The sequence below is a fragment of the Branchiostoma belcheri genome, unplaced genomic scaffold (assembly GCF_001625305.1).
Source record: "Branchiostoma belcheri isolate BF01 breed outbred unplaced genomic scaffold, Haploidv18h27 scaffold3, whole genome shotgun sequence".
Classification (NCBI taxonomy): domain Eukaryota; kingdom Metazoa; phylum Chordata; class Leptocardii; order Amphioxiformes; family Branchiostomatidae; genus Branchiostoma; species Branchiostoma belcheri.
The window spans coordinates 6951309-6978069 of record NW_017803909.1 but is presented as its reverse complement, the minus strand read 5'-3'; the positions used below and the strand labels follow the sequence as shown (position 1 = coordinate 6978069).

The following is a 26761-nucleotide window of genomic DNA, read 5'->3' as shown; positions in this document are numbered from 1 at the left end:
TTATCATCGTCTACAAAGCCCGTCAACTAACGCTGCACGTAATACCTGAGGGCCTCATCTCTCTTCTCACGTTATTGGCCTCGTGTCGACGTTTGTAGGGAGTTTTAATTTAGAAGCCGGCAGTGGGTGATTTAGAACGAGTCGGGTGTAAAGCCTCGGGGAGGCGTGCTGCTAAACCCGCCAGTTTTATCTTGATCAGAGGCAGTCATTACTTTAATTTGTGGAACAAAGTTAGCGGTGAGTACAAGGCAGTCTGGCATCACGTAACACGTACAGAGAGACGTCAGTTGAATACAGACGAATCAATGATTCATCTAGTTCCTTTCGCCCCGAAATCTGACCAGGGCGTTGTATTGAGGCTGACCTTGCCATTGTCATTATGTTTACCGACGAAAACATTGTTTTTGCTCTGTTTCCTCCTCTTCTTCTCCAAACCAAAAAGGTCAATGACCTGAGCCAGGCGTCTCTCACCATGGTAACTAGTGTTGGGGTACATCATGTTGCAATTCAGTCATAGCAGGAGGGATTTAGACTCCTGTCTGAACATATACATGTATATGAATGTATTTGAGTAAGAATAAACAGAGCAGACGATATGTGAAGGTTTTTTTTTCTTCGTCTTGATATTGATTCAACAAACACTTGACTCTTCTTAGAGATGTCTTACAGGTTAGCAAAAAGTACGGTACAAATGCAGTCACTTTAATTTGCTAAAAGAATTGCAAGCTATATCAATGGCTAATATAGCTCTTTCTTTTGAGCGCTATTAGTTCTTTGATATACATGATTCCTCATTTAAACAACTTCGCCCATAAAGATGCGTTACGTGAGATCTTGCCCGAAGCGTTCAGACGTGCATTTTTAATAGAAACCGGAGCAGGGCTGTCATGCCATTGGCTTCCGCTTGATGTCGCTTATACGTAGAGACGTGCGAGAAGCCACCTCTACATAGTGCAATAGTGTCAAATGTGATATCAAGATTCACAGATTATAACCACATACAGTTTAATACGAAGTAACACAGTCGGACTAACTTTATAGGTACTAACTTTGTAGTATGATTACCAACTTGGATATTTTATTTTTCTATGTCAGCTCTCACTCAGCATTAGCAGCCGGACTGCCTAGACAGAACGCTGTCGGGGTTTTGCGCTGAGGAAAGAATTAACTTCATATTAAAATCTATGTATGTCCCTGATGTTTTGCCAAAAGCATGTTTTAATGAAACTTTATTTGCAAAATCATGCCCGAAGGCTAATTGCTTTTACAATCAAGTATACTATATAGCTACTCATTGCCATACAGTAATAGAAGACAGGCAACAACTGTCTGGAAAAACTTCTACTTCTACTACTACGCTATCTATTATGGGGGTTCGACTTTTTCTTTGAAGGCAGTGGATAATGAATAGTCCCACATTCTGAATAATTAGTGGGTTTTGTGATCGTAGAAACGTAGTCTGTTGGTGATCTTCTAAATGACGAAAGGATGGAGAAAGTGTTGTAACTGTCTGAAATAATTTGTTTGTCTTTTTCATCTTGAGGACACTAGCTAACAAAATGTGTTTCATTTTCCACTACATTCATTGGGCAATATTTACATAATCTCTGATAATTGCGTACTGCACTCACTCGCCCTAAACAAACTGTGGCCCGCAATGGTTTGGTTACCTATTGTATCTCTTTATGGCGATGGTTAATCTATTATATAACCCCGCATGGCAAACATCACTCGTATGGTCTTTGTAACAAGTCGACTGACCACTTTACGATCACTCACCCTGCTGACAAAACGCCCGGGATCAGCATCTGTTTGCACCATGCTTCCTAAGAAAGCCTTCAAGACAGGTAGAGAAGTATTTTCTTTAGGGGAGAAGAAGAGCAGGGGTTTTTGTACTGTGAATACTACAATGTTGCGTACAAGAACAAGGGAGGAGGGGCGTGTTCAGGTAGCTCTACCAGGCATCGGGAGTCGGCTGGAAAGAGTAGAAATCGGTCAAATAGAGAGATAACATGCCGAGGGAGTTGGACTGCTATAGAGAACATTTTGCCGACCGGGAGCGGCAAAATGTTCTCTCCAGCAGACCAACTCTATTTGACCGATTTCTACTCTTTCCAACCGTCTCCCGAAGCATGGTATAGACTAGTGTTCAGGAACAGTTAACGTTGTTTTGAAATTTGTTGGACGGTTACACATTGAGACCACCGGAACCGATATTTTCATTGCAGCTTGAAATTGAATGCATTGTCGGAACGCTTCTGTCTGAACGGAGTATTGTATAATTATCCATTCGTCAAATTTGAAATGTTGTCCCTCACAGACCTTGGTCAACTTGTTCATGAAAAAAGACCTTTGGTACCTAAACCACGTGCACCAATGACCTAATTTCCCCCAAAGCTTCAGGCTACGAATACAGGATAGATCTTAGACAAATACGTTTAGATAGAACCTTTTTAATTATGTATGAAAGGTTCTTTAGTTTCACAGTTCATAAAGAACATATCATTTTGTTCTATTTGAGGTTTATGTGCAAAAGGCAAACAAATAATTTTCGAACATGATACGCGTACTGTACCTGATGTGATGTACCTAGCATCTCCCCTTTCTTCCTGTGGAAGATTAGCCTCGTGTGCAGGCCTCCGGGCGGGTGGGAGTTTTGATACTCATGCGTTTTGCAGAATTTTAACGCGTTCTTTTGCTGGCCATCCTACAACTAGCCGCCCAGAGAAGCGCAATATCAAAACTCCCACCCGCCCGGAGGCCTGCACAGGAGGCTATGGAAGATCAGGTTTTTGGTCAGCTACACTGGATCCAGGTAGATTTTTTTTAACGGTGTCGCTCAATGCAAGGCCAATTATTTTTGGCCACTTCTAGGCATAGAGCTAGAGGTACTAAAGTGAGTATATTGTAGTTATGTCAGGAGATGGCGGTGGACCTGTGTTTTGAAGGATTGTAGTCGGACGGAAAGCAACTGTTTGGAAGAGAGTTCCATAATTTTGCAGTCCGGGGAAAGAAGCTGTTGTTGTAAAATGACTTGGAGACAGGTATGTTAACGGTGTATTGATGAGAACTGGAAGAGAACCTAGTGGCACGCTGAAAGGTTCTGAGCGGCGGAACAAGAAGTGCAAGTTCTCCTGAACATATTTTGTAACTTCATACACAGGTTCCACTGCCCCTGACCCCCCGGCTCCGGGTGTGCTCCGCCTCATCAGTAGCCGGTTCTGTCCGTACGCCCACCGGACCAGACTGGTTTTAGCTGCCAAAGGGATTGAGTAAGTCTGTTTGTCAGTGGGTTATCCATCTTTCTACATCCCTAAGTGTTTCTGTGTAACTAAGTAATATGTCATCCAAAATTACCGTGGCCGACAGGTACAAAATGACAGAGAACTATAGCTCCTCCATCCATGGTCTCATTAACTATTATAGCTTTCCTCATTTGTATAATTTATGTGACATGTGGCCTGAGTGACTGGTCATTCGGACCTGATGAAGGATGAGGTAGATGTAGGACAGTATATGGGATACTTAATTGATAGTTTAGTAATCTGCAATACGCTATATACTTATCAATTACCAATAAACATTATAGTTACGAGACCGTCAACGTCTGCTTGTACAAAAAGCCCGAGTGGTTCTTCAGCATCAACCCCCTGGCCAAGGTGCCCACCCTGCAGCATGACGGCAAAGTCGTGTACGAGTCCCTGGTGTGTAACGAGTACCTGGACCGGGTCTTCCCGGGCAGGAAGCTGCTACCGGAGGAACCTCTGGAGAAGGCGCGGATCGGGATGCTGCAGGCCGTCTGGGACGCCAAGGTCAGTACGATGCTCGAATGGGTACAGAACTAGGGTATTTGTAGTCACGTGACGATGACGTAATTTATCATCCGCCATGTTGGTTGCTTACAAATTTGTGCAATGTCATCATGTGAGAGCTATGTTCTTCGATTCCCATGTGCCTCTGCACCATATCATAGTCTTTATTTGCAAAATCATGCCAGAAGGCTGATTGCTTCTACAGAGTCAAAGATACTATTTGGTACAATACGGTAATAGGGAACAGAGTATTTGCAGTCACGTGATGATGACGTAATTTATCATCCGCCATGTCGGTGGGTGAAAGACGTCATTGCGTGAATATAGAGGCATTTACATATTATGATTGTGTTTTTCTTGTTTGCAAGCCAAAACAAATATCGAATGCTGAATATCTGTTATTATTTGAATGTAACATACATGTACAAGTTCATTCGGTCTTCATGACTGTTTTCTTTAATTCTATCAACGCAGTGTCAGCCCAATCTTATGAAAGTCTCCATGTCGGAAGGAGAGGAACGACAGAAGGTTTTCGACGCCTTAAAGGAAGGATTGTCCTTCTTGGAGAAGCACCTGGCCACACAGAGCGGGAAGTCTTTCTTCGGTGGTGACCAGCCCGGTATCCTTGACTACAGCATCTGGCCGTGGTTCGAACTGATCGACCTGCTCCTGACTGATGATGACGTCAAGTTGCAAGAAGTCGAGTTCCCAGAACTCCTTGCGTGGCGAGCCGCCATGTTTGATCGTCCGGAGGTGCAGACCTGTGCATTCGATATGTCTGTTTTTGCCAAATACGTCGCAACCATGCGCGCTGGTAATCCTGATCCAGACATTGGCCTAGAAGACAGTAACTAAATTCTACATTCTACATTCCATTCAGATAAAAAGTGGATTTCTATATGTATCTGCTTTCAAATTAAGAGAATATAAAAATTTCAATATTGGAAGCAGTTGGCATATTATGATGTCAACATGTTCATTAGTCATCTATCGCTAATGGAAGCTTAAATTTTGAGGTATTTTAAGCAAAAGATGCATGCCTAATTTTGATCTACCAATCGTCAACTAGTCAGTGTGTCATCAGTGATTTTATCGGAATGTTACTGTACCGGTACTGGGCTCCATCAAAAGTTACGAAGGCCCGTAACGACACTGCGCTACACCTCTTCCACAGTCCTGCCACACAGCGCTGCCAGGGGCTATACCTGCCATACACCCCGGTGTGGACGGGCTGTGGAAGAGGTGTAGCGCACTGTCGTTGTGGTCCTTCGTAAAAAGTGAACGGTTGTCCATTGTACGTCGTTATTGGCACTGACACATGTCTCGCTGAGGAACATGTAAACCAGATTAAAAGCGAGACGATAACGTCATTAGGCAAATAGGCGATATGGACACAGAATTTACGGGGCCTGAACAAAGCTTTGAACGGCTGAATGAATAGTGGTAAAAAGACGTATAATGTGATATCATCATGTTGGACGACAGCCAAGATCACAATGTCTCCAAGTCTTCAATCATTTTAACGAACACATATACTGTTTCAAGAACTGTACATTTCTTTTCTTTTCTAAATGACTGTAGAGCTTATACAGATGATTCACCTGTAGTTTAGATGTCCCCAAAAAGAAGTAGATAGCTTTTCTCCATACTAGTATATATCTAGCCTCTACCAGGCACCGCGGATCGCTGGAAAAATAGTACAAATTGCGGCTCCGTGGGTCGCAAATTGGATCTTCTATGGCCCGGGATCTTCTCTGGTATACTATCCCTTTATTTCGGCCAATTTCTACTATTTTTCCAGAGATCCACGGTGCCTGGTAGAGGCTAGTATATATCGACGTTGTCGTCTTGATATGTTCTGTTTACAGAAAGGATGTTATGATAATGCTTGCTATTTTTGCTGATATGGTCCCCTCTAATTCACCATGGGTATGGTCTAATTTGATAAACTTGATCCATTGGATCTCCCAGGAGTCACAGGCTCTTATATCCGCCAATTACTGATGTTTAACTACGTCATGGGTTGTTCCACTATAGCAGCAGGGGTGGCCTAATGCTGGAAGGCTGGAAGTGTATATGAGGGAATGTATATGAGGGAATAATTCTGTGATATTTGAATGTAATATTGGAAGCTGTGAGTGTTATTAACTGTTACCATAAAGGGACGAATTAATTATAATAAGCAAGTGCGATCACCCCTACGTGGAGTTGTGAAATGGACTCGTCCTGAAAGATATTGCAAGCATATGCAGTCGTTATTGGGCGTGTCCACGAGCACTTAAAGACGTTGATGACAAAGATCTGGACTTCTGCCAAAGGAGAAGGATTTCTGTCAATTATCTTCGAAAGGTGAGTTTTTATGACGTCATTCACTTCGTCTTTACTCGAGCTCCAATAATAATGTAGTTATAGTAGTTATGAAATTTGGCATAATATTATCTGTCTCTCAGAGATGTTATATTCATTATAACGTATTAGAACAATGATAACCTTGAACGCCGGGTTGTCCATTGGTGATTTAGCAAATTGGAAAGTATGTAATCCTCAAGCCTTGATAACTAAGACCATAAGCGTGATAATGTCACATATAATTATACCATAAGGATGGTGACATACAATGACTCCATGGCCATACGCAAATTGTCTTTCCTCTGAATTCTATTCCGAAATTGATTGCTAGCTATCTAAGAGAAATAGATGTATAAAGATAGAACTATGTTTATTCACCAAAAAACTGACACATTTGATGCCAGACGCAGAAAATTATGCTACTCCTTTATTGAATAGGCTAAATAACACCAACAACAGCATAATACAATGTCTTCTGAGGTCAGATTTTCAGTACAGAAATTCTTTTTAAAAATGTATATAAGATGTTGTATGTATAGTTTGTGTTTCTATGTTTTACCGTTGTTTTCTATGGGTAAAATACCTAAAATAAAGACATTCATTCAGAACTACTAGTCCATACAACTTGAGCAAATTCGTAGCCTTATCCTTTGGCGGTATAACTTTATACATCTCTGTTCTAGTTACTGTGACAGCTGTTATCATCAAACGGTACATTGTGTAACTCCATATCCGATGTTGATCTGAGTGTGTTCACTCAGGTCATGTATATATAAGTGTGACAAGTGACGCTAGCACGAGGATATGCTGGGATCACTTGTGCCACTCGGATAAGACTTTACCACTGTCTCTTATGTATAAAATGGCTTTTACACAATGCTTACAGTCACGTCCAGGGGTGCCAGAGTATACAGTGCAATTTTACGGAATACAGTGCAATTTTACTAGTATACAGTGCAATTTTACGGAATACAGTGCAATTTTACGGAATACAGTGCAATTTTACTAGTATACAGTGCACTTTTACGGAATACAGTGCAATCGTATTAGTATACAGTGCAATTTTACTAGTATACAGTGCAATTTTACGGAATGCAGTGCAATCGTATTAGTATACAGTTGCACTATTTAATACGATTGTACTGTATTCCGTAAAATTGCACTGTATTCCGTAAAATTGCACTGCATACTAGTAAAATTGCACTGTATTCCGTAAAATTGCACCGTATACTCTGGCACCCCTGACGTCTGTATGATATGTCTAAAACAGTTTGTTACACCAAATCTACACCCACATGACATCGAGATACCGATATATTGCGCGCATAATTGGACCAAAACCAAGAAATAGGATTGGTTTGTCTCGTTGCCAAAACACCCAGAGTCTGGAAGACAAATTGAGCCATTGTTTACTTGATTTAGTGGCAAGGACGAGTTGTGAATAATTCTTGCATGGATGACCCAAGCAGGTGAGGTTATGAATATGTTATTATTGTGATCTATGATCATTCCTCTTAAATAGATCTATCATTGTCTTTGCGTGCGTGATACTGAGGTTAGTGACCACGCCTCCTGGACCTAAAGGTTGCGAGTTCGAATCCATGCACTTCTCGCTCCCCAGACATGCACACTACTGGAAAGGCCTGTTGGAGATCCACTGTTCATTGTCCTTGTCGAAAAGAGCTAGGGGAATTCTTGTATATACGTACTGTACATATTATTAAGTGTATGTCATATGCCATTACATCGGGAATATTAGATTTTAAGTAGCTCAACTGCAAAGTACGAAAACCAATATTTAAGCAAACTTTACGCAATATGTAAAGAATTATTAAAGGTGGGAAAATATTTCAGTAGACGTTAAGACTTCGTAAAGGCCACTGAAAGGCGAATTCCGCCTTTCCGTTATCTTTCAGTGCGCTTAAATACGACGTAAATATAATTCATACCTTTACGCTTCCATTACAAATCCGTAAATATGTTTCGTTTTCCCTTTTATAACTATCTCTGAATAAATGTATTCCAATCCATAGAAATTATGTGATGCAATGCAATCATGAAACTACATGTTAATAGATACTAGTTGCAAATTCTTGAAATAGAACTCGTTCTCCCTCCTTCGTACACCCCCTCAAGTTGCGATAATGGAATGGTCTAGTCTTGAGAAGCGCGAGCTTTCGGTGGAATTTTATCTCTAAGTGTTCCTAATGTCGTCCGAGCACTCTTGGGGTTATGAGTGACGTAACGGCGCATTGCATCGCGACAACGTCACCTCCTATTTCCGGACACGACCAATACAAATCACATAATGAGATTCAGGACTATTCAGTTGAATACGTGTTTTACAGAAGCCCCTTTCACATGCGAGTTATGGTGTGTTTTACGACATCAAGTTGAGCACGTTCTTTATACTGTCGTGTGTGTGTCGTACAAAATGTCAGCTGTCTTGTGGCGAAAAGATTTGTCGTATATCCTTGTCAACTGTCAAAGTATTGCAGATAATCATATACGATTCGTACAGCGTGTATGGTTGAGGAAAAAGTATGGCTCCATCCCCACCAGGTACAAATTGGCCAGATCGAGCCGGATTGATCCGGCTCAATCCAGCTCCTAGCAGTATCGAAGCCGGATCAAAGCGAATCAATCCGGCTCGATCCGGACACTTTTATCCTAGTGGGAATGGGGCATAAGTGATTGGCCGAAGTGGAGATGTCTTAAAGGCATCCAGTGCAGTTTTTAGGACTTGGAAACCAGATTTTTCAAAGTCAGTATTCTAGTCACTTATCTACATACTAAGTTGAAAGAACACTGTCCCAATATATATCGACATTCATGGAGTAAAAATGCCCAAAATTCCGACGAAAAGCGGTTACTGGAAGGACCTGGGTTGATTTTTAGGGTACCACCCAAAAAATAAAGGACTCATCTTGGGGCTTGTTTCTGCAGTTTTAAAAACCCAAAGGTTGAAATACTAATTAAAATGTTCTAATGTGAAGCAGTTTGTGTCAATACATGTATCATAAAGATTACCTTATTCAGAATATTTCCAGTTTTGCTTCTCTGAAATCGCATTGGATGCCTTTAATTGAACGGAAATTTACGGCACAGTTGTAACGTTTCAAATGGTTCCGTCTAGACAATCAGATTGAAACGAACCGTGGTATTGATTTGGATTGACCCAGGGTCTGCGTTATGTCAAAGCAGGCACGTGATTTATCACACTGCATGACACATAATTATGTTCCCGTCCATTATACCCCAATCTTCCTAATGGTTGGAGATCTTGTTTAGGATCGTCCTTATCCGGTCATGAATTTTTGATGATCACAACATGGCATCGCCTCTGTATTTCGTGCTATCAAACTTGACGGACGCTCCCTGCATATTCGGGGAAGGGTCATGTGAAGCTTAATTTCTTTAGCTGCTACATGACTGTATAAATAGCATTAATAATAGTACTAAATATTAGAGGCGACTAAAAATCACTAAAGTATGGGAAATATTTAGTTATCGATAGGTGTTACGTGCATGTGTACACGTGTACACGCTTCTAGGTGTCATCAAGCCATTTTGTGAAGTGTAAAAAAAATTTAATTTTTAATTGTATTTTAATATCTAAATATTATTTTAATATTATTTTCATATCATTTTCAATTTTATTTTAATTTTTAATTTTATTTTAATATTTTAATCATTAAAATATTATTTCAATCATTATTAAAACATATTAGATTATTAAATATTATTTTAATTTTTGCTTTTTAATTTTATTTTAATATCTTAGATATTTAGATATTAATATTATCTTAATATTTCAATTTAATTTTAATTCTAAATTGTTAAAACAAATTGCAGTGCACGCTGGTCGACGTCACATAACATATACCACAGATACCTGTCATGGCATAGAAAAATCTGTTGCAGATTTCCGTTGTGCTTTGTTTGCCGTGGACATGCATGTACGCTTCATTGAGCGAATAACCACGCATCCCCGTCAGTTGACAGGAAGTTAGGGTTAATCCAGAGCGATGTACGTCACAGCCATAAATCGTGCATTACTGCCGTGTACTTGGCTCGCGTACAAACATGCGGGGTGTGCACCAGGCAACGCGTGTGTCAGACCGCATAGGCTAGGGTTGTCAATAGTGTTCTAATTTTACATTTAGACAAGATATGCAAGAAAATGTCAAAGCAGGACATGTTTAAACATTTGATGTCATGCAAGAACGAATTTACAGTAGACATATATCGTTTACCTGGATGTCTAACCTTCATCAACGTATATACTATGTAATTATCTTTCCAAATGTTTCAAAAAGAGAGAAGAAAGGGCAACTAACAGTAGATGATAGGTAGTATATAGTATTGTTATAATGTATAACTTCCTAGCAATTAGCATTAGATTATAGCGTCCCAGTATGCAATACTCATGTTTTGCATACTGCATGTCCTCTTGTGCATTTAGCCCATCTGGGCAAGAACATGCAATAAAGATTCATATCATATCAATATTAGCTGTCACTTATTGACCTCTAGAATTTTGTCAGTTGCCGTTTCATACAAATGGCGTCAGAAGAAAGTACTATAGACTAGACTGTACTAGCCTATCATTTGGGCAGATGCTGAAAGTACATTTCAGAAATGTGTGGAACGTTATAGTTTGCAGCTATACACATGTACACACCCTCCCAACACACACATGTATAGCCTTTAATAGCCAGTGCCCCCGTAGTTTATCCCAACAGGTGCGTTACGTTTGGGGTCAGTAGCCAGCTGCCTTCCACATCCATTATCACTGCTGGCTGAGGTCCAGTGCTGTGTCCCATAGCGTGACAGCGAAAGACTCCAACAATGCCCGCCTCACCGGCGGCGCTGTCGCCAGGGGCAACCGATGACGCCTTTTCCTGTCGCCATAGCAACGGGTGGGACCGACCACTGCAAAGTTCAAGTGCCAGAATAACGCCTGTACATGCAGCGACTATCTCATTTAAAACATGTGACCCCATTCTTCGTGTAATTTAGATAAGAAAACACATACTTCTAACCTTAAGAGTCTTAAGGCTTTGTAAAGTAACATTTAAAGGGACTTAAAAACACTCACTAGTGTCCTCACAAATAGTTAAGTCAGGATCGATCAAGCGGTAAACATTCCGGCCATTTTGCGGGGGTGCCTGTACCAATGAGAGGAAGGCTTTGTTGTCCAAGTTGATATTACCGGGCAGGGGTATATCGATAAGGCAGGCGGTTGGCTGAACCCGAAAAGGGCGTAGGCGGCTACTTGGGAAATAATTTACGGGGTTTATGCAAACAGGCAGCCCGCTGCGTCGCTTGCCATTTTTTCACGATAGAAGGTTGGAGGTTGTCTCGTTTATCTTCGACTCACAGGCTCGAATTGTTCCGCCGGACGATCTCAGTGATTTTTCCGAAGGTAGGTCACGTTCACTTCCGCGTCCGCCATGTTAGGTCGTCCCTTCCGGCCTTGCAATAGTGCAACCGGTTTTTCCAAAACCTTCAACCGCCCAGTACTAAAACTGGGTCTGTGTACGCTTCTTCCCCTTGACAATATTTGCCCCCTACTTCAAAAGACTGTGTCATCTCGCCATATTTGTACTGTCCGGTGTGCCACACCGTCTCAGGTGTACATGTCATGACCAGGTGAGGTATGATACAGGTGTACTGTTGTGACCCCTGCACCTGGCACCATCGCTTCCAGATCCATCTTGTACACGCTGACAAGTATGACCGACCCTTACAAAGACTATATGGAGTTTGCCCTGGTCAATTGTTTCGAGTGGAACCAGCATTATTGTGCATTATTGTGTATACTGGAAACGTCCCAAGCAAGCCCTTATCTGAGAATTTTGCTGTGTTCTTTCGCCAACTGTTTTCAGACTCAGTAAGACGCTCTAAAGCGAGCACCCACAGTATAAGATGTTACGTTGCTAAGGACGCTGGCCGCATAGCGACGGAGTTTTTGATTACCTGGGAACAAGCTCGAGTTTCCGCCCACGGCCCTACTACGATAACAGACGGCGGCAGGCTTTTCATATTGGCCCGCGGACAGACACGCACTTTGTACGTACACGACTGAGAAAACATCGATTATCAGCACCTGGATGCCTTGTCTTGTGGACAACTCTTACACTAAAGAATTCATTCACTAAATACCGACTTTTACTATTACGTGATGTCATACATTAACTAGGGATCGTCCATGATTACGAATGTTTAGCTCAGTAAAGTTAAGGTGCTCAAGGCGAAACAGACCGAGAATGACATACACAAAGACTGGATAAAGACTTGTTTGCTGAGGATTATACTTTTGTAAATTCACACAAAAACAGACACATCTAAGCTTACCCAGGGGCTTCTTAAAGAAAGACTGCAGCACATTTTCAAGACGCTAATGTTTTGGCTCGTGCCTACCCTTCAGAATATTAAAGGGCAAGAAAATATTGCAGACGACGCTGACATGTAGTGTTACATCGCTACGTCAAAGGGCGAAGGGTCAGATCTCTGCAGGTAAACACGCACCATACAAATTATCTGACACGTGAAACTGTGCCCTTGTTTCGCCGTGAATGCAGGTCTTTCGGTAAAGGGTCGCGCCGTCTGAATTTCCGTCTTTGGCCTTACATGTAATTACTATCCCCGACGCTACGAGTTTGGATTAATTCTTCGCAGGTAAGATTTAGATTTGGGTTTGCAAAGCTGTGCCACGACTTACTACTTAGTACTAACAGACTCTCTAACAGACTAACTACGCTGGCCATATATATATATAGGTGAATTTGCCAGGGAAGTTTGGCCGCCTTGTAGGTTTGACTGGCCGCGCCTTCGGAGGGAAAGAAACTACCTCCCTGCGGCCCGACTCCCTTTGCCAATTTTAATCTCTTTTTTGCCGAATTCTACGATCCGTATTCCCGTAGAAAGGCCTGGTGGAGGCTAATTAGTACTAGTATGCAAAATACATAATGTAGCTATACCAATTGTAGTGTAATCTTCGTACGTAAGTCCACCATCTTGAAAGTGAGTCTTCTAGGTCGAGACATGTGGATATTCTTCGTTTAAGAACACGGCATGAAGTTTGAGCTGTTTTGATCAAGACAAGGCGTTGTTTTTACAATGCTTGCTTAGAACGTTTGACCTCAGCGTAGGTACATATTATTGACGCAACAAGTAGTGCCTTTTTTATTCCCATGATGTGTTAAGAAAATACTCTACAGTGTAGCTGTTCGGAGGGCCTGTCCTAGCCTCTAACAGGCTTCGAAGCGACTGGAAAGAGTAGAAATCGGTCAAATTGAGAGACAACATGCCGAGGGAGTTGGTCCGCTAGAGAGTACATTTTGCTGTACATTTTGCCGCATCGGCATGTTATATCTCTCAATCTGACCGATTTCTACTCTTTCCAGTCGCCTCCCGAAGCCTGGTAGAGGCTAGGCCTGTCCTGCAAGCGTGCACGACGTGCCGTAGGCTTCCAGATTGTCTTTCACCCTTTTCGTCTCTGATTTCTTAGCTAGGATCAGTCTAGTGTACCTTTGAAGGGGGAACGATTAGCCTTTTGTGGGGTAACACTTTATTGGTTCCGCTGTAGTATTTACACTTTATTTTACAGCCCTGCTACAAGAATAAATCATTGGTTCCATTCTCCATGCACTTGAGATTTATATCTAAACCCTTTTCTACCCTTATCGGGTGGGATTTCCTTCTGTCAACCAACAGCCTGGGCGAATTAAAGAAAGTTTTCAATAGCTTTTCCCAAAAGACTGACATCTAGCCAACCCTGCCTTATCAAGTATTAAAATCATTCTTTATTCACAAATATAAGAAAGGAACATTGAGCCCAGGTCACGTCGGCCATAACTGACCGAACATGCAGGGAGACATATAACATAATACAATACATCAGGACATACAATATTGCACAGTTTTCATTAAAATTTTCTTCACTTATCACACAGGATTTCCTTAAGCAGCTGAAGACAGACGAATCATCATCATGGCTGGATCGGACGTAGACATGGCCGAATTGGCAGAGTCCTTCAAGGCGTTTGCCATCCAGGGCGACACCAAGGCCACGGGCAAGGACATGACCAACAAGAACTGGGCCAAGATGTGCAAGGACTGCAAGGTCATCGACGGCAAGAAGGTGACCGGCACGGACGTCGATATCGTCTTCTCCAAAGTCAAGTGAGTGTGTGGCTGCGTCTTGTCTGGTCAAAGTAACATTTTCTTTGTTTTATTGTCTGTCTGACTTTAAAAATGGTACACACTTCTTTCTCTGCTTAGCACTCAGCACATATGAGAAAGAGTGTGGGAAGGTCAAACACACAGCACTACCAGCGGACTAGCCCCCTGCTGTAGTGCCTTGCACAACTGTGTCCCAAGGGCTACTGAAATGGAGATAGGCACCACCCTACGCTCTGCATAAGATCATGGGAGATCTTCTTCTTCTTCTTCTTCTTCTTCTTCTTCTTGTCTGCCAAGACTTACAGCTTTCAGTGAATCAAGACGTGATAGAACTACTTAGATCTGTTTTAGAACCCCTTTATTAATTATATGTATAGCTCAAATTATACATACACTGTCTACTGCTATTTTCTGTCGGTAGCATGCCAATAGCAATGGGACACTTCAACTAGCTTTAAGTAACGTTGAACAAATTTTATTTACAGTTGAGTGGTCAAAAAATGCCTTGTATGAAGACATCGTTTCAGGAAAATAAAATATGGGCCTGACCAAAACATCCGGTGGGGTCTCCTTGTTGTGATGACTCACGGTGGTGGAATGTGCGTGACGTAAGAAGTTCTATGTTCACTGCCGCCCACCGTGGAGACCAGGGCTCCTTTGCTGGCGACATTGTTGTGGTGAAAACTGTGGTCACGGGTGAAGGCACCGGAAACTCGCAAACCAACCGTGGGAAAACCATAGCCTCCACCAGGCCTTTCTACTGGAATACGGATCGTAGAATTCGGCAAAAAAAGACAGTAAAATTGGCCAAGGGAGGTAGTTTCTTTCCCTCTCCAGTCAAACCTACAAGGCGGCCAAACTCCCCTGGCAAATATTGTATTCTCCTATACATAGCCAGCGTAGTTAGTCTGGTAGGGACCATGAAAACGTTGTCTCCACCAGACTCCTTTTGCAGGCTGAATAAACAGTAGAAATTGGCCTAAAAAGGAGAAATAATTGGCCAGAGAAGTTGGCAAAACCGAGCTTCTCTAGGCGGCCAACTTCTCTGGCCAATTATATGCCCTTTTTAAGCCGATTTCAACTATTGATTCAGCCTGAAAAAGGAGTCTGGTGGAGACTAGGGAAAACCGTAAACAAGTTACAATGTGGACATTTTTTTACGAGAGAATTTCTTCCACAGAAAAGGCGTGTCGCGCCAATGAACCTAACAAGAGAATTATCTGTGAAAATTCATGGGTTTGTCCAGCAGATTTCAATGGTCATCATATACTGGTGCTGATTATCAGATGATATATATATCTTTGACACGTTTTGTTGGCGTAATCAATACACAAGGTCATACTTGAGATATTTCTAATGAACAACAAGTTGTTGTTACTAAAACCTGTCGCTATGTGGTAATCACTTTAGTGCTCTTTATTTGCTGGACAAGGCTTCATTACGATTCCAAGGTCAAAAACCTGCCATGCACGTTCGTCCCGTACTAAACTACTCCGCCATGTTGACGTTCGTAGGCCTAGATGCCAATCATCCAACCGTGTTTTGGCCTATTGACCCTCTGAGCCCCTACACCTATCAGGTGCACTGGTGTGTATATTGTCACACAGTGTCGTTCGAGTGTTCGGTGTGCCGGTGTTTTTCATTGTAGGTTCGAGTCAACAACCATTGTGTGATATGTTCACACAGATCCAGCGGAGTGACCCTCAGGGTCAAGTAGGGACAATCCTGCAAAAACAGGTTTTAGCTAGTCTCTACCAGACTAACTACGCTGGCTATATGTAGTCGGAGAATATTTGCCAGGGGAGTTTGGCCGCCTTGTAGGTTCGACAGGCCGCGGAGGGAAAGAAACTACCTCCCCGCGTCCGGACTCCCTTGGCCAATTTTACTCTCTTTTTTGCCGAATTCTACGATCCGTACTCCCGTAGAAAGGCCTGGTGGAGGCTAGGTTTTAGCTGTCGTTGTCATTGAAGTTCAAACCAGAAGTTCAAAATAAAATGGGCTTGTTTGTTTGTTATATTTGAGCTTCAACTCAAGTTCAATGTTAGACCTCAATTTTTGGCGAAAATCACTTGGACAAGATGTGGCATTTCCTGACTAGTGGACATTGATAAAAATCCACGCAACAGTGACGCATGTGTTGAAAAATCGTGATTGTGCATGGAAACATTTGTTGTACCTAGGGGTCCATATGTTTGGACATCAGGGGTGTCAGAGTATACAGTGCAATTTTACGGAATACAGTGCAATCGTATTAGTATACAGTGAAATTTTACTAGTAACAGTGCAGTTTTACCAGTAAAATTGCAACTGTATACTCTGGCACCCCTGGACATGGGCCCAAATGCATTCCTCTTCCCTGTGGCCAGTGCGGGTTTTAATAATCAAGTCACGGACTTGTTTGTTGTTCCATGTACCTTTCCTTTCTCAAGAGCAGATGAAGATTTCAAACCAGATGAAACCGAACCCACCCACGACCCCTCCAGGTCATGACCTTCACCATGACAACCGTACAATAAACATGTGTCTGTTGTCACTGCTCGTGTGGCTAAATCTTGTCAATCACGCATGCGCAAAGACGTGTGGGCGTGTATACCAGGTGTTCATGGACCTTGACCTTTGTTGAACTCGCCCGTCTTTATTCAGGTTACCTGAGACAGAGTCGGTAACATCTGGCTTGAATGAAATTTCTGAAAATTTCTGTCCCTCCGTCTCTAGTTAACCTTCCTCGTTTTGAGTGGCTGTATGAAAATAATACATCCTGACACTGAAATTTAAGATGTTGACAATTTTCAACCAGGGTTTCGTCAACGAGGGTTTCGTTTGTAGAAGTATTTTCATCAGTGATGCTGCATTGTTATGTCAACAGTGTTTCTTGCTGACAACTAGTGTGCAAAGGATAGCATGAAGAAGGTCTCCCCTCTTGTGCTGAGCGCAGCACTATATAGGGTGGTGCCTATCTCCATTTCGTAGCCCTTGGGTGACACAGTTGTGCAAGGCACTACAGCAGGGGGCTAAGTCCTATGGTAGTGCTGTGTGTTTGGCCTTCCCACACTCTTTCTCATATGTGCTGAGTGCTAAGCAGAGAAAGAAGTGCGTACCATTTTAAAGTCTTTGGTATGACCCGGCCGGGGTTTGAACTCACGACCTCCCGGTTACTGAAAGAGAGCACTCTACCAATTGATTGAGTTATTGCACCAGTTATTGGTTACAAAAGATAGCATGACTCCAGCGAAAAGCAAGCTCAAGCTAACGCACGTACACATGTATATGATGGACACTTCTTTCCTGTTCTTAGGGACAAGTCTGCCCGTACGATCACGTTTGACCAGTGCAAGACGGCCCTGACGGAGCTGTCCGCCAAGAGGTTTCCCAAGGACGACGCCGCGCAGGACAAGACCTTCGCTCTGATAGCGGGGAAGAAGCCGGGAACCACCGGCGTCACGGTAAGCGATCGTCCCTTAGCTTTCCGGACTTCTAATTTTTTTTTGGTTTTACTTCTGTTACTTTGGTTGGGCTTTTGTATACGTACGGATGATAGATCAATGATTTTCCAACACTATACGAGTTGGCCCAGCAAATGATAATCACTCGCTATAGTACTGTTCCTTAGAAATGAGCTATCGTGCAATTGTTTTGCTCCGTTTCCTCTTCTTCTTCTCCAAACCAAAAAGGTCAATGACCTGAACCAGACTGTCTGTTACCATGGTAACTAGTGTTGAGTTACATCATGTTGTAATTCTATAGCAGGAGGGATTTAGACTTCTGTCTTACCAAATAGTAGTATATGAATGTGTTTGAGTAAGAATTAACAGAGTGAACCATATGCAAAGGTAAACATGATGCATGCATTTTTTTGCAAATTTTGTTTTTGTTCTGCAGAAAGCGGTGAAGGCGGGAGGAGTTGACCGTCTGACGGACGCCTCCCAGTACACCGGCTCTCACAAGGAGCGTTTCGACGCGGAGGGCAAGGGCAAGGGGTTAGAGGGGCGCGTAGACAAGGCCGACACCTCGGGTTACGTCGGAGCTTACAAGGGATCAGGCAGCTACGATAAAAAGGTCAAGAAATAAGACTTATGATCCACAGATTTCCAGGGCGTCACAGACGTAGTAGCCTCTGAGCTTAGTAACGCATATTAATAAAAGAAAAGCTCAACTAATTGTACACAATGCTTTCTGTGGTGTCACTAGTTAGTCAGTAGTTAGTAAGACTCCTGATGTGCGGTGCTTGCAATGTAATGTCCTTTCGTGTGTCAAATGAGAGTCACTAGAATGACTTGATGTTAACGTTGTATGCCCATCACTGCTTTCCCAGACCATTGCTGCCACATTGTCATTGCATTTTGCAGGCGTTGTGCACTTAACATACATATACTCGTGTGCTGTGTGCTTACTAACAAGATAGTCTCCACTTTGTCTCCGTTTGCTTGTCTTCGGCAAGACCGTGTTGCAGTTTTGAGAGTGTCGCTGACCACGCAAAACAGTTGTGTAATTTATGCATGTCATTAAATCTGCAATGCGACTCTTACAGTAAGCATGCCCAGCAGGCTGCCCAGGCCTGCCGCCTTGTGAGATTCATCAGAACTGCAGGTGCAGCCACAAACCGTCCAATGTTGAGTGTTCGTTTATTAACAAGCAGTAATCTGTAAGCTTGAGTTGTAATAGAATTTTGCTGTAGCGGTGTTGTTTTTTCGTGAAATGCTGTGGAGAATATATATCCAAAAAGTATCACTATTGGCTGGATCCATGTTGTATGTGTGTGAAAATATGTAGTACATTCTTCGTCCATCATAATCAGCATATAACAATAAAGCAAATCATAACATCAAATTGGATAGTATTGACTGTATTAATGTACTAAGCACAATTTCGGAAAGAATTTGGTTTTCACAATGATAGAAATCATTCCATTTCATTCATTCAGACCGATAGATCAAAATTGAACAAAATTTTTAACGCCAGTCACTATCAAAAATGTATACGGACTAATTATACTTTCAACACGGGAAGAAAAAGGGAAGTTAGAGAGGGTGAAATATAGAAGAAATGCGGAGAGAAAGAGAGGAGGGGAGTGTTGCCTATGTAAGATCACATGCGCACCAGCATTTTGTCACGAGCTTCCTTTTATACATTGAGTTGCTTCTATGTTGCTGTTAATAAACGGTGTTTCCAAAACAAGACTGTTGTTAATGTTATTGTTACCTGACTACAAGTATTTCGGGTATATGCCCCATGCATCATGTTTTAGGTAGGAGGGGAATAGGGATGCTGTGCCTTAACTTCTAGCGTGCGGTAGTAGCAATCAAAGCTACATACAAGAATAGCGGGTCAATCCCTACTCTCCAAGCAGAGGTTGATGGTGGAAAATAGTTTGCTTTTTATACATGGCCCGTTTTTTGTCGCTATCACCATAAAAAAAATAGGGTCATATATAAAAAGCAAACGATCTTCCACCATCAACCTCTGCTTGGAGAGTAGTCAATCCCGACCTACCCAGTTGATGCACGGTACACCGATTTGCACACTAGTAGTAAGGATTACATACAGTCTTTCACAAGAGGCATTAAGTCGCGGGTTCAGTATTTGAAGCTTCGAAAAAAAGGTTTAAAGAACCCAACTCACTTATCAATAAATGTTAGAGTCCCTCCAAGTTCGAGTGCATATCAAACTTATCATTTCGACCTTGCGTAGCTATAGTACCTAACATACAGAACTTGTGTTACGCCTCGATCGTTGTGCAATATAGAAAACAAATGAGAAACAGACGAACAAACACTGCACTGTGGAGTAAGAGAGTCAAAACAACACCAGTGGAACTGCCGTTGTGGACTGACAACGTTGAGGAGCCGAGAGTAAAAGACAAGTAAGTGTTCCAACATGATCACCTTTCAGCACCAAGGAGAGAGCATACCATTCCATGTGCTTCTCCGGTCTTCGTGTAATGCTTCCAAAATACGCAATATTTCGCGGCAGAATTGCTCTCTTGATTGAAACCATTATTACATAAATCCCAGTGCAACAGCGCCACTGTGTCGGCTTTTACTTACCTTTCAGTGACTGAGGTTCAAATAGTGAAGCAAACTCGAGGCACATTTGAGGTGTTCCATTGCATATAAATACCCAGTGTAGTAGCTATCCATGATGATATGACAATTTCTTCTTCTAAAAACTAAAGCATTGTTGAAATGTTCCCTGGTAGAGGTAAGTCTGCCACTCGTTACGTTCTCCGTCCCATGTTGGAAACGGGCGACTCAGACCTGCAGTACTGTTGGCATATGCTAGACGGTGCTTCAACTCTGCTTGGAGATGTGACATTTTGCCAAGTTGGATTTCACACAGGTTTACGCGTATCTCTGGAGCGTTTCGATAATGGATAAAATAAGATAGCACCCAAGCAACATCAGAGTTTGTATGTAATATGTAGCAAATGTGGAATATTTGCCTGATGACCATACGGGTAATCCAGGGGTGCTAAAGTATTTTTTTTACGGAATACAGTGCGATTTTACGGAATACTGTGCAATCGTATTAGTATCTAGTGCAATTTTACGGAATACAGTGCAATCGTATTAGTATACAGTGCAATTTTAATAGTATACAGTGCAATTTTACTAGTAAAAGTGGTCATACCGAACAAGCTTTCGAGCTTAAATAAAGGCTTACTACTACTACTACTACCGAAGAAGCTATGCTGCCTTAACAGTACGTGACCTCAGAGTGTTCTGTTTTGGTTACCCCCGACAAATATTTTGAATCGTAATTGTCTGTCCGGACTTGAACGTGAGCAGCCATGCGTTGATTCACCGGTGTGAATGTATCGCATGTCGCAAGCTGTTACGGTTGGACGCTTCTTCTGAATACTCGGGCGGTGGTTGACTCTTGGCGATTGCATCATTTTGTGCGGCACATTGGATGTAGATAGAGGGGAGAAAAATTTACTAAATTTCCTAAAATTATTGTTTACGTTTATGACTTAGATGTGTTCAAACTATAATCATATTATACCATACTAATGTAGATATATAGGAAATAACTTCACATTGTTAGCGATTTTTTCTGGATTACTTGCAAATATGTTACTTTCAGTGGTAGCTCTCCCCCCTCTTTAAAATGGATCAGTCCCCAAAATGCCGGTCTCTACGTAGAGAGAAAAAGAAGAAAGACACATTTTAGAAAGACAAAACACATGAAGAAATGACAATTTACATATCTAAATCTATCTACAATATTGAAGTAATTCGTATACTTCCAAAAATCACGCCTGCCTCGCCGTTTTGATTCCACTTCTGACCGCATCACGTACATGAGACAATCAATGGATGCGGATTGATACAAAAATATCCTTCCGCCGCACCGGCCGGCGGTCAGCCACTAGGACCGGCCGGCCTGTCATGGAAAGTAGGTCATTGTAGTCCCCCCTCCGCTGAAGCCACGTGCCTCTTTTTTGCCCAAGACCGCTACAAAACGAGATTTTATTCTGCAACAAAGTAGTCGAGCGTACTCTCAGCAAAGTGCCTTAATACGTGTACATAGTGCACCTGTCTGCCCAGTGAGTTGGCGCGAAAGTTTGAGGGGAGAATCTTTGTTGATAGCTCGAGTGTTTGTGCTGCCATTTTTCTCGGTCTGCCGCGCCGGGGAGACAACGGACAGAAACTTCAAGTCGTCAGGTCAAGGTCTGGCTGGGTAAAGGTAAATGTCAGGTTGTATTAGGTCTACATTATTGATCGTCCTTTGTATATAGACGTGAGATTTTCAGGACTGATGCCTCGTTCGTGACCATATCCCTAAACACTTTTGTTTTGTCTCACTTCATTTCAGGGGGACTCCGGACCGGCTTCAGGTTTCTGTGTTGGGACAAACCAGACCGTAATCCCTGCCAACAACTTTAGAAGATTTGTGGTTGTAAATTTTGTTTGAAATTCTTGGAACTAGTGACGTTTATGCTGTACTGAGGCGATGGGGGACGACATCTGGGTGAAGCGGGCGAGCTGGCGCGGCCCGGCGGCCGACTCCCACGGGGACGGCTACGGGCCCCTCCCGGACAAGGCGAACGGGAGTAACGGTACCGCCAACGGGACCGTCAAGGAGGCCGGTTCGGAAGACTCCGTGAACTTAAAAAAGAAGATCACCCTCGTCAACGGGATTTGCTTGATCGTGGGGAACATCATCGGGTCCGGAATCTTCGTGTCTCCGAAGGGGGTGCTCGTCGAGGTCGGGTCGGTGGGACTGTCGCTGGTGATCTGGGCGGCGTGCGGCGCCTTCTCGGTGGTCGGCGCGCTGTGTTACGCCGAGCTCGGGACCTCCATTCCCAAGTCTGGGGCCAGTTATGCCTACATCTTGGAGGCCTTTGGTCCTCTGCTGGCCTTCCTGCGACTGTGGGTGTCCGTACTGATCATAGAGCCCACCTCACAGGCAGTTATCGCACTAACTTTTGCCCAGTACCTGATCCAGCCTTTCTTCCCAACATGTGAGGCACCAAACGCAGCGGTCAGGCTGCTGGCTACAGCGTGTGTAGGTAAGTTAGTCGGTTCACCAAGCCACTCAACTCCCTTTCATAATTTCCTTACTTCCCTTTTTTTTACGTTTTTTATTTTCATTATTCATCATGGGTGGAGAAGATAACATTTTGTTGTCACCATTTTGTCATTGTGATGAATATTTTAAAAATTTTGGATTACAAAGCCAGCCTTTTTTCACACCTTAGTGGGAAGCTGAAAAAGCCACAGCTTATTCTAATTTAAAGTGAAGCATTATTTGTCAGCTTCCCACTGTTTGTTAGCATAAAGCGTAAATCAACATATGCTACCTGGTGTTAGGTCTCCCAGGGGAAACAGTGGGAAACTAATGCCGAAATAAAATCTTTGGGTGGATGATAGAAATTTAAAAAAAATTGGATATTGCAGAACACAAGAATTGTCAGCAGTCATTGAGGATTAAAAGACAATTGCCACTGCCCTAGTGCAACATTATCGAGAAAGTACAGAGGTTCTGGCTTGACTTGTTTTGTTCTATACATGTAATTATGGGCTGAGATGTGGCAAGATTGTAATCTGTAGAGCAGTGTTGTTTTGGCTCCTTTTGTTTGTCTATTAAGGGAGGCTCCTGGGGGAAAAAGTGAGCAGAAAGACTTGTGAAAAAAATGCAAACCTCACATCTGCTTGGAGAAGTTTTTTTTCTTGTCCATACGTTTTCAAGTCATACTTAGCCTGTTTTTCTGATTTCTATGCTTAGAAACGCTCCTAAAGGGCGACAACATGCCTGATCGCTATAAGGTAACAGCTGTGTGTGATGTGGCTAACCATGCCCTGGGGCAAGGCTCTGCCAATTTGGTAGGAAAGGTCTTGTGATCCTTGCATCAGCTGTTTTCTCTGGAAAGGGTCGCAGTTATTTGACAAACGGTAAACAGGTAATACCGGGTCACGGTGCTTACAAAACTACCACGTTGGCAAAAAAAGACTCACTCATTTACTACGTATAAATATAATACATGTGTACATTTAATGTCATACAGTGGCCATATCTGAAACAAGAAAAGGCCAGCTTTCTTGTTATTAATTGTGTTGTAGCTGTGTATTGTTGGGCTGTATGGTGGTTGTAGGCTGTTGGCTTGTAGTCCTTGCTATCTGTCTGTCGCTATCTCAAGGTCATGACCTCTGTCATCATGATTTATGGTCTTACCCTTCATACCTCTCAGCTCATAAACCTTGGTTGGCTGACCTTCCATACTAACTTGTTATTCCTGCCAAACTTATAAGGTTGTTTGATTGAACTCCCAATTCTTTAGCCTGTGTTTACACAAACTATTGGCGGGGTCAGGCTACCAATTCTTCAAATAAAAAGTAGTATAATAGTCTGTAAGCTTGTCCGAGTCAGTTATATACTTACCACCATTGTTGTAGAAACAATTTGATATCATGATAGGTAACAGTCGTAACATACAGGTGTGTAGAATCAAAGTCGTGAGGCAGATCTCTGTAATATCTGCCATTCATTTAATAGACTGCACCTTTTGCCTTGGTTTGGACAGTTGCCAAATTGGATTTCAGCCAGCAAAAAGGTGGGTTCCAGTAATGGGGCTGTCTAGACTGGCTTAGCACATGATTTGGTTTAGAGAGACTTATAAATAAATGCAACAGGTTTTCTACCTTCGGGTGGTTTTGTGCATGAAAAAGAACACTATTGCAAAAGAAGGTCCTATGCAAAATATATCTTTTGGAATTAAAAAGCTAGTCTGGGATTGCCATTACAAGCTACTAGTAACGTCTTTCAAATTAATGTTTTGTGATGAATCATGTGATATAATGTATACATAAGAACCATTGACAGTTGTAAAATTGTGAGTGTAGTGTTACGATATTTTGTGGTTCATGGTTTAAGGCTGGTTTTACTTATACAGTACTGTAGCTGTTGGATTAAATCTCCAAGCAGATCCCTTTCGGCAGTATCCATTAGCCAGAGAAGGTCGCCGGTCACCGACTAGCTAACGATCATTCCCCCGCTCCCTCTGCTTGGAGAGTAGCTGTTAGACTCCATGATGAAAAAGAATGACAGTGTTGCATCAGAGTGCCAACAGTATTGCATCATAGTTTCCAAGAATAGCCTGAGGTTATCTCATCAAACGGGAAATGGCGAAACTGTGGCAGGTAATTACGTATATTTGATGAAGGGGTGTTGGAAGGCATGTACACGTGCGTGCACAGTTTGGGAATAATGCCATATGTCAGATACTAGAATTCTTTCATGGCAACTATGAAATATATATCATATTAAAGTTGCTACCAAACTAGCTTTAGTCAGTGTTGCATATAATATGTACAACAAGTGCTTCCTATGATCCAATGCTCAAAAATCCATGTGAATAAAATAAAAATAAAATATAATATGTACAATGGGTACCAAATCAACAAAGTGAAATTGTATTAAAAGAGCAAGAGGTGTCCATAAATTCTCCTTGATAGAGCATCTTATGAAAATTTCATGGTCAGGCATAGGAAAAAAAAGTTGTGTTTCCTGTTTCAGTCCTGAAAAAAATAGGGTCGGTAGGTAGGGATTATCTTTTTTTTTTCTTTAGACTTCAGTGATATCTATATAGGGGTCCAACTCGTAGTTATACAATACAGTATTATTAACATTTTAGTAAAACTTGCATGAGGACACTTATTTTCAATGTCAATGTTAGAAAACCAATTGCACAACGCTTTATCACTCAGGTGTCAGATCATGGAGCTAGACAAGGTTGATCAGCTCGAAAAATTATGACCCTGTTCATACCAGACTTACATTTAGCGGTTTCAACCGTTTTTTCAAAAACCCGGCTAAAACCCTTAGCGTTCATACCAGACTTTTGATAACCGGTTTTGAAAAAATCCTGTCCGGTGAATATCCAATTAATCGGCCATGACTGCAGTTTGAATAACCGTTCCTCCCGCTCTTCCGATTGTTGTCCTTGGCCTTCTTACTTGTATGCCGTCTTCAGTTTCTTTTTTTACCTTAGTGCGGCACTGATCCTTTATCTTCAAGAAATCAGCCTCCTCCAACATTTTTGTTTCGGAAGAGCCCTCGCCGCCCCCCCCCCCCAGCTTTTTCGAATTCGGCGACTCCTGCTCTCCAAACCTAAGTATCAGGAGCGTCTCGTCCGCCGACCAGGTTGCATATGCTGATTCCATCGCTGATTCCACCGAAAAACAGTGGAAACGAACTCAAGTTGGTCAAAACAACGCGATCAAAAAAGCTTGCAGGTCGCACATGGTCAGGATGCTGACCCCGTGACCCTGGAATTATGATGCAAAAACCGGTTCAATAAACCCTTAGCGTTCAGACCAGGTTTTTCGGTGGAAAAACCCCACAAAAACCCCTCAAAAACCACCTCCCGAGTAGCCTCCTTCGCAGTCTTGTTGGGCGTGGGCGTAATTTTTTCTCTGAGCGACGCGAGTAATATGCCGCCGCGAGGGACGATTTGCTGCATCACGATGGTCAGATTTGGGCCCAAAAGTCCCACTCCGCTACTATGGAGATCGAATCCCCCGAACCCGCGAATCTTGTTCGATATGACGTCATTCGAATAGAGCGGGCGTTCGATCTGGGGTTACCCGCGGTCATTTACAGTAAAGCCGCTACAACCGGCTACTTCAAGCCCTTTTTTACTTGGAAACCACGGAACAGGAAAAATCCACCTTTCCACAAATATGAACCGTTTTCAAAACATTACATCTATGCCGTGATTTTATTGTGGATATGTAACATGTAACGAAGCTACTGCCGTCATCGTGGGTGACCTTGAAGGTCAGAATTCTTGTTGACCCTGTTATAAAATCCAGGTCCCCATATCCAAGTGGCACAGCATGCGTGCAAACATGGTATTTTAACCATTCCCAAAAATCGCTCAAATTACCCCATTGAGGGCTTGTTTGGAA

At 42.5% G+C, this 26761-nt stretch overlaps 3 protein-coding genes across 5 annotated transcripts in view; all 3 read left to right on the top strand.

Moving 5' to 3' along the window:
- The first annotated feature begins 1754 nt into the window (after positions 1-1754).
- On the top strand, positions 1755-4728 carry LOC109473473 (glutathione S-transferase omega-2-like). Its single transcript, XM_019773335.1, has 4 exons — positions 1755-1847; positions 3164-3272; positions 3590-3812; positions 4287-4728. The coding sequence occupies exons 1-4, from the start codon at positions 1820-1822 to the stop codon at positions 4665-4667; spliced, it is 741 nt and encodes a 246-aa protein (XP_019628894.1). The 5' UTR covers positions 1755-1819; the 3' UTR covers positions 4668-4728.
- Positions 4729-11424: 6696 nt separating this feature from the next.
- Positions 11425-19518, top strand: LOC109474042 (tubulin polymerization-promoting protein family member 3-like). Of its 3 annotated transcripts, XM_019774256.1 has the most exons (5): positions 11427-11589; positions 14123-14351; positions 17647-17794; positions 18231-18407; positions 18880-19518. In XM_019774256.1, exons 2-5 carry the CDS (start codon positions 14161-14163, stop codon positions 18880-18882), a joined length of 519 nt encoding a protein of 172 aa, XP_019629815.1. In that variant the 5' UTR covers positions 11427-11589; positions 14123-14160; the 3' UTR covers positions 18883-19518. The 3 variants fall into 3 exon arrangements, with proteins under 3 accessions (XP_019629813.1, XP_019629815.1, XP_019629814.1); XM_019774254.1 differs by lacking the exon at positions 18880-19518 and having other exon boundaries at positions 11425-11589; positions 18231-18434; XM_019774255.1 differs by lacking the exons at positions 11427-11589; positions 18880-19518 and adding an exon at positions 12744-12845 and having other exon boundaries at positions 18231-18434.
- A 2192-nt stretch (positions 19519-21710) lies between these two features.
- The window catches only part of LOC109473960 (Y+L amino acid transporter 2-like), a 15254-nt gene continuing 10203 nt past the window's right edge, over positions 21711-26761 (top strand). Inside the window, exons 1-2 of the mRNA XM_019774149.1 lie at positions 21711-22037; positions 22167-22863. Of these exons, the coding sequence (XP_019629708.1) occupies positions 22305-22863 (559 nt within the window). The 5' untranslated portion in view covers positions 21711-22037; positions 22167-22304. The remainder of the gene's footprint in view (positions 22038-22166; positions 22864-26761) is intronic.

Excerpts from the sequence above, each read along its gene's own strand:
- LOC109474042 (XM_019774254.1), top strand. The coding sequence starts at position 14,161 with ATGGCTGGATCGGACGTAGACATGGCCGAATTGGCAGAGTCCTTCAAG. Across the intron at positions 14,352-17,646 it reads ATCGTCTTCTCCAAAGTCAA|GGACAAGTCTGCCCGTACGA; the intron begins GTGAGTGTGTGG and ends TCCTGTTCTTAG. Across the intron at positions 17,795-18,230 it reads CGGGAACCACCGGCGTCACG|AAAGCGGTGAAGGCGGGAGG; the intron begins GTAAGCGATCGT and ends TTTGTTCTGCAG.
- LOC109473473 (XM_019773335.1), top strand. The coding sequence starts at position 1,820 with ATGCTTCCTAAGAAAGCCTTCAAGACAG. Across the intron at positions 3,273-3,589 it reads TTAGCTGCCAAAGGGATTGA|TTACGAGACCGTCAACGTCT; the intron begins GTAAGTCTGTTT and ends TAAACATTATAG. Across the intron at positions 3,813-4,286 it reads AGGCCGTCTGGGACGCCAAG|TGTCAGCCCAATCTTATGAA; the intron begins GTCAGTACGATG and ends CTATCAACGCAG.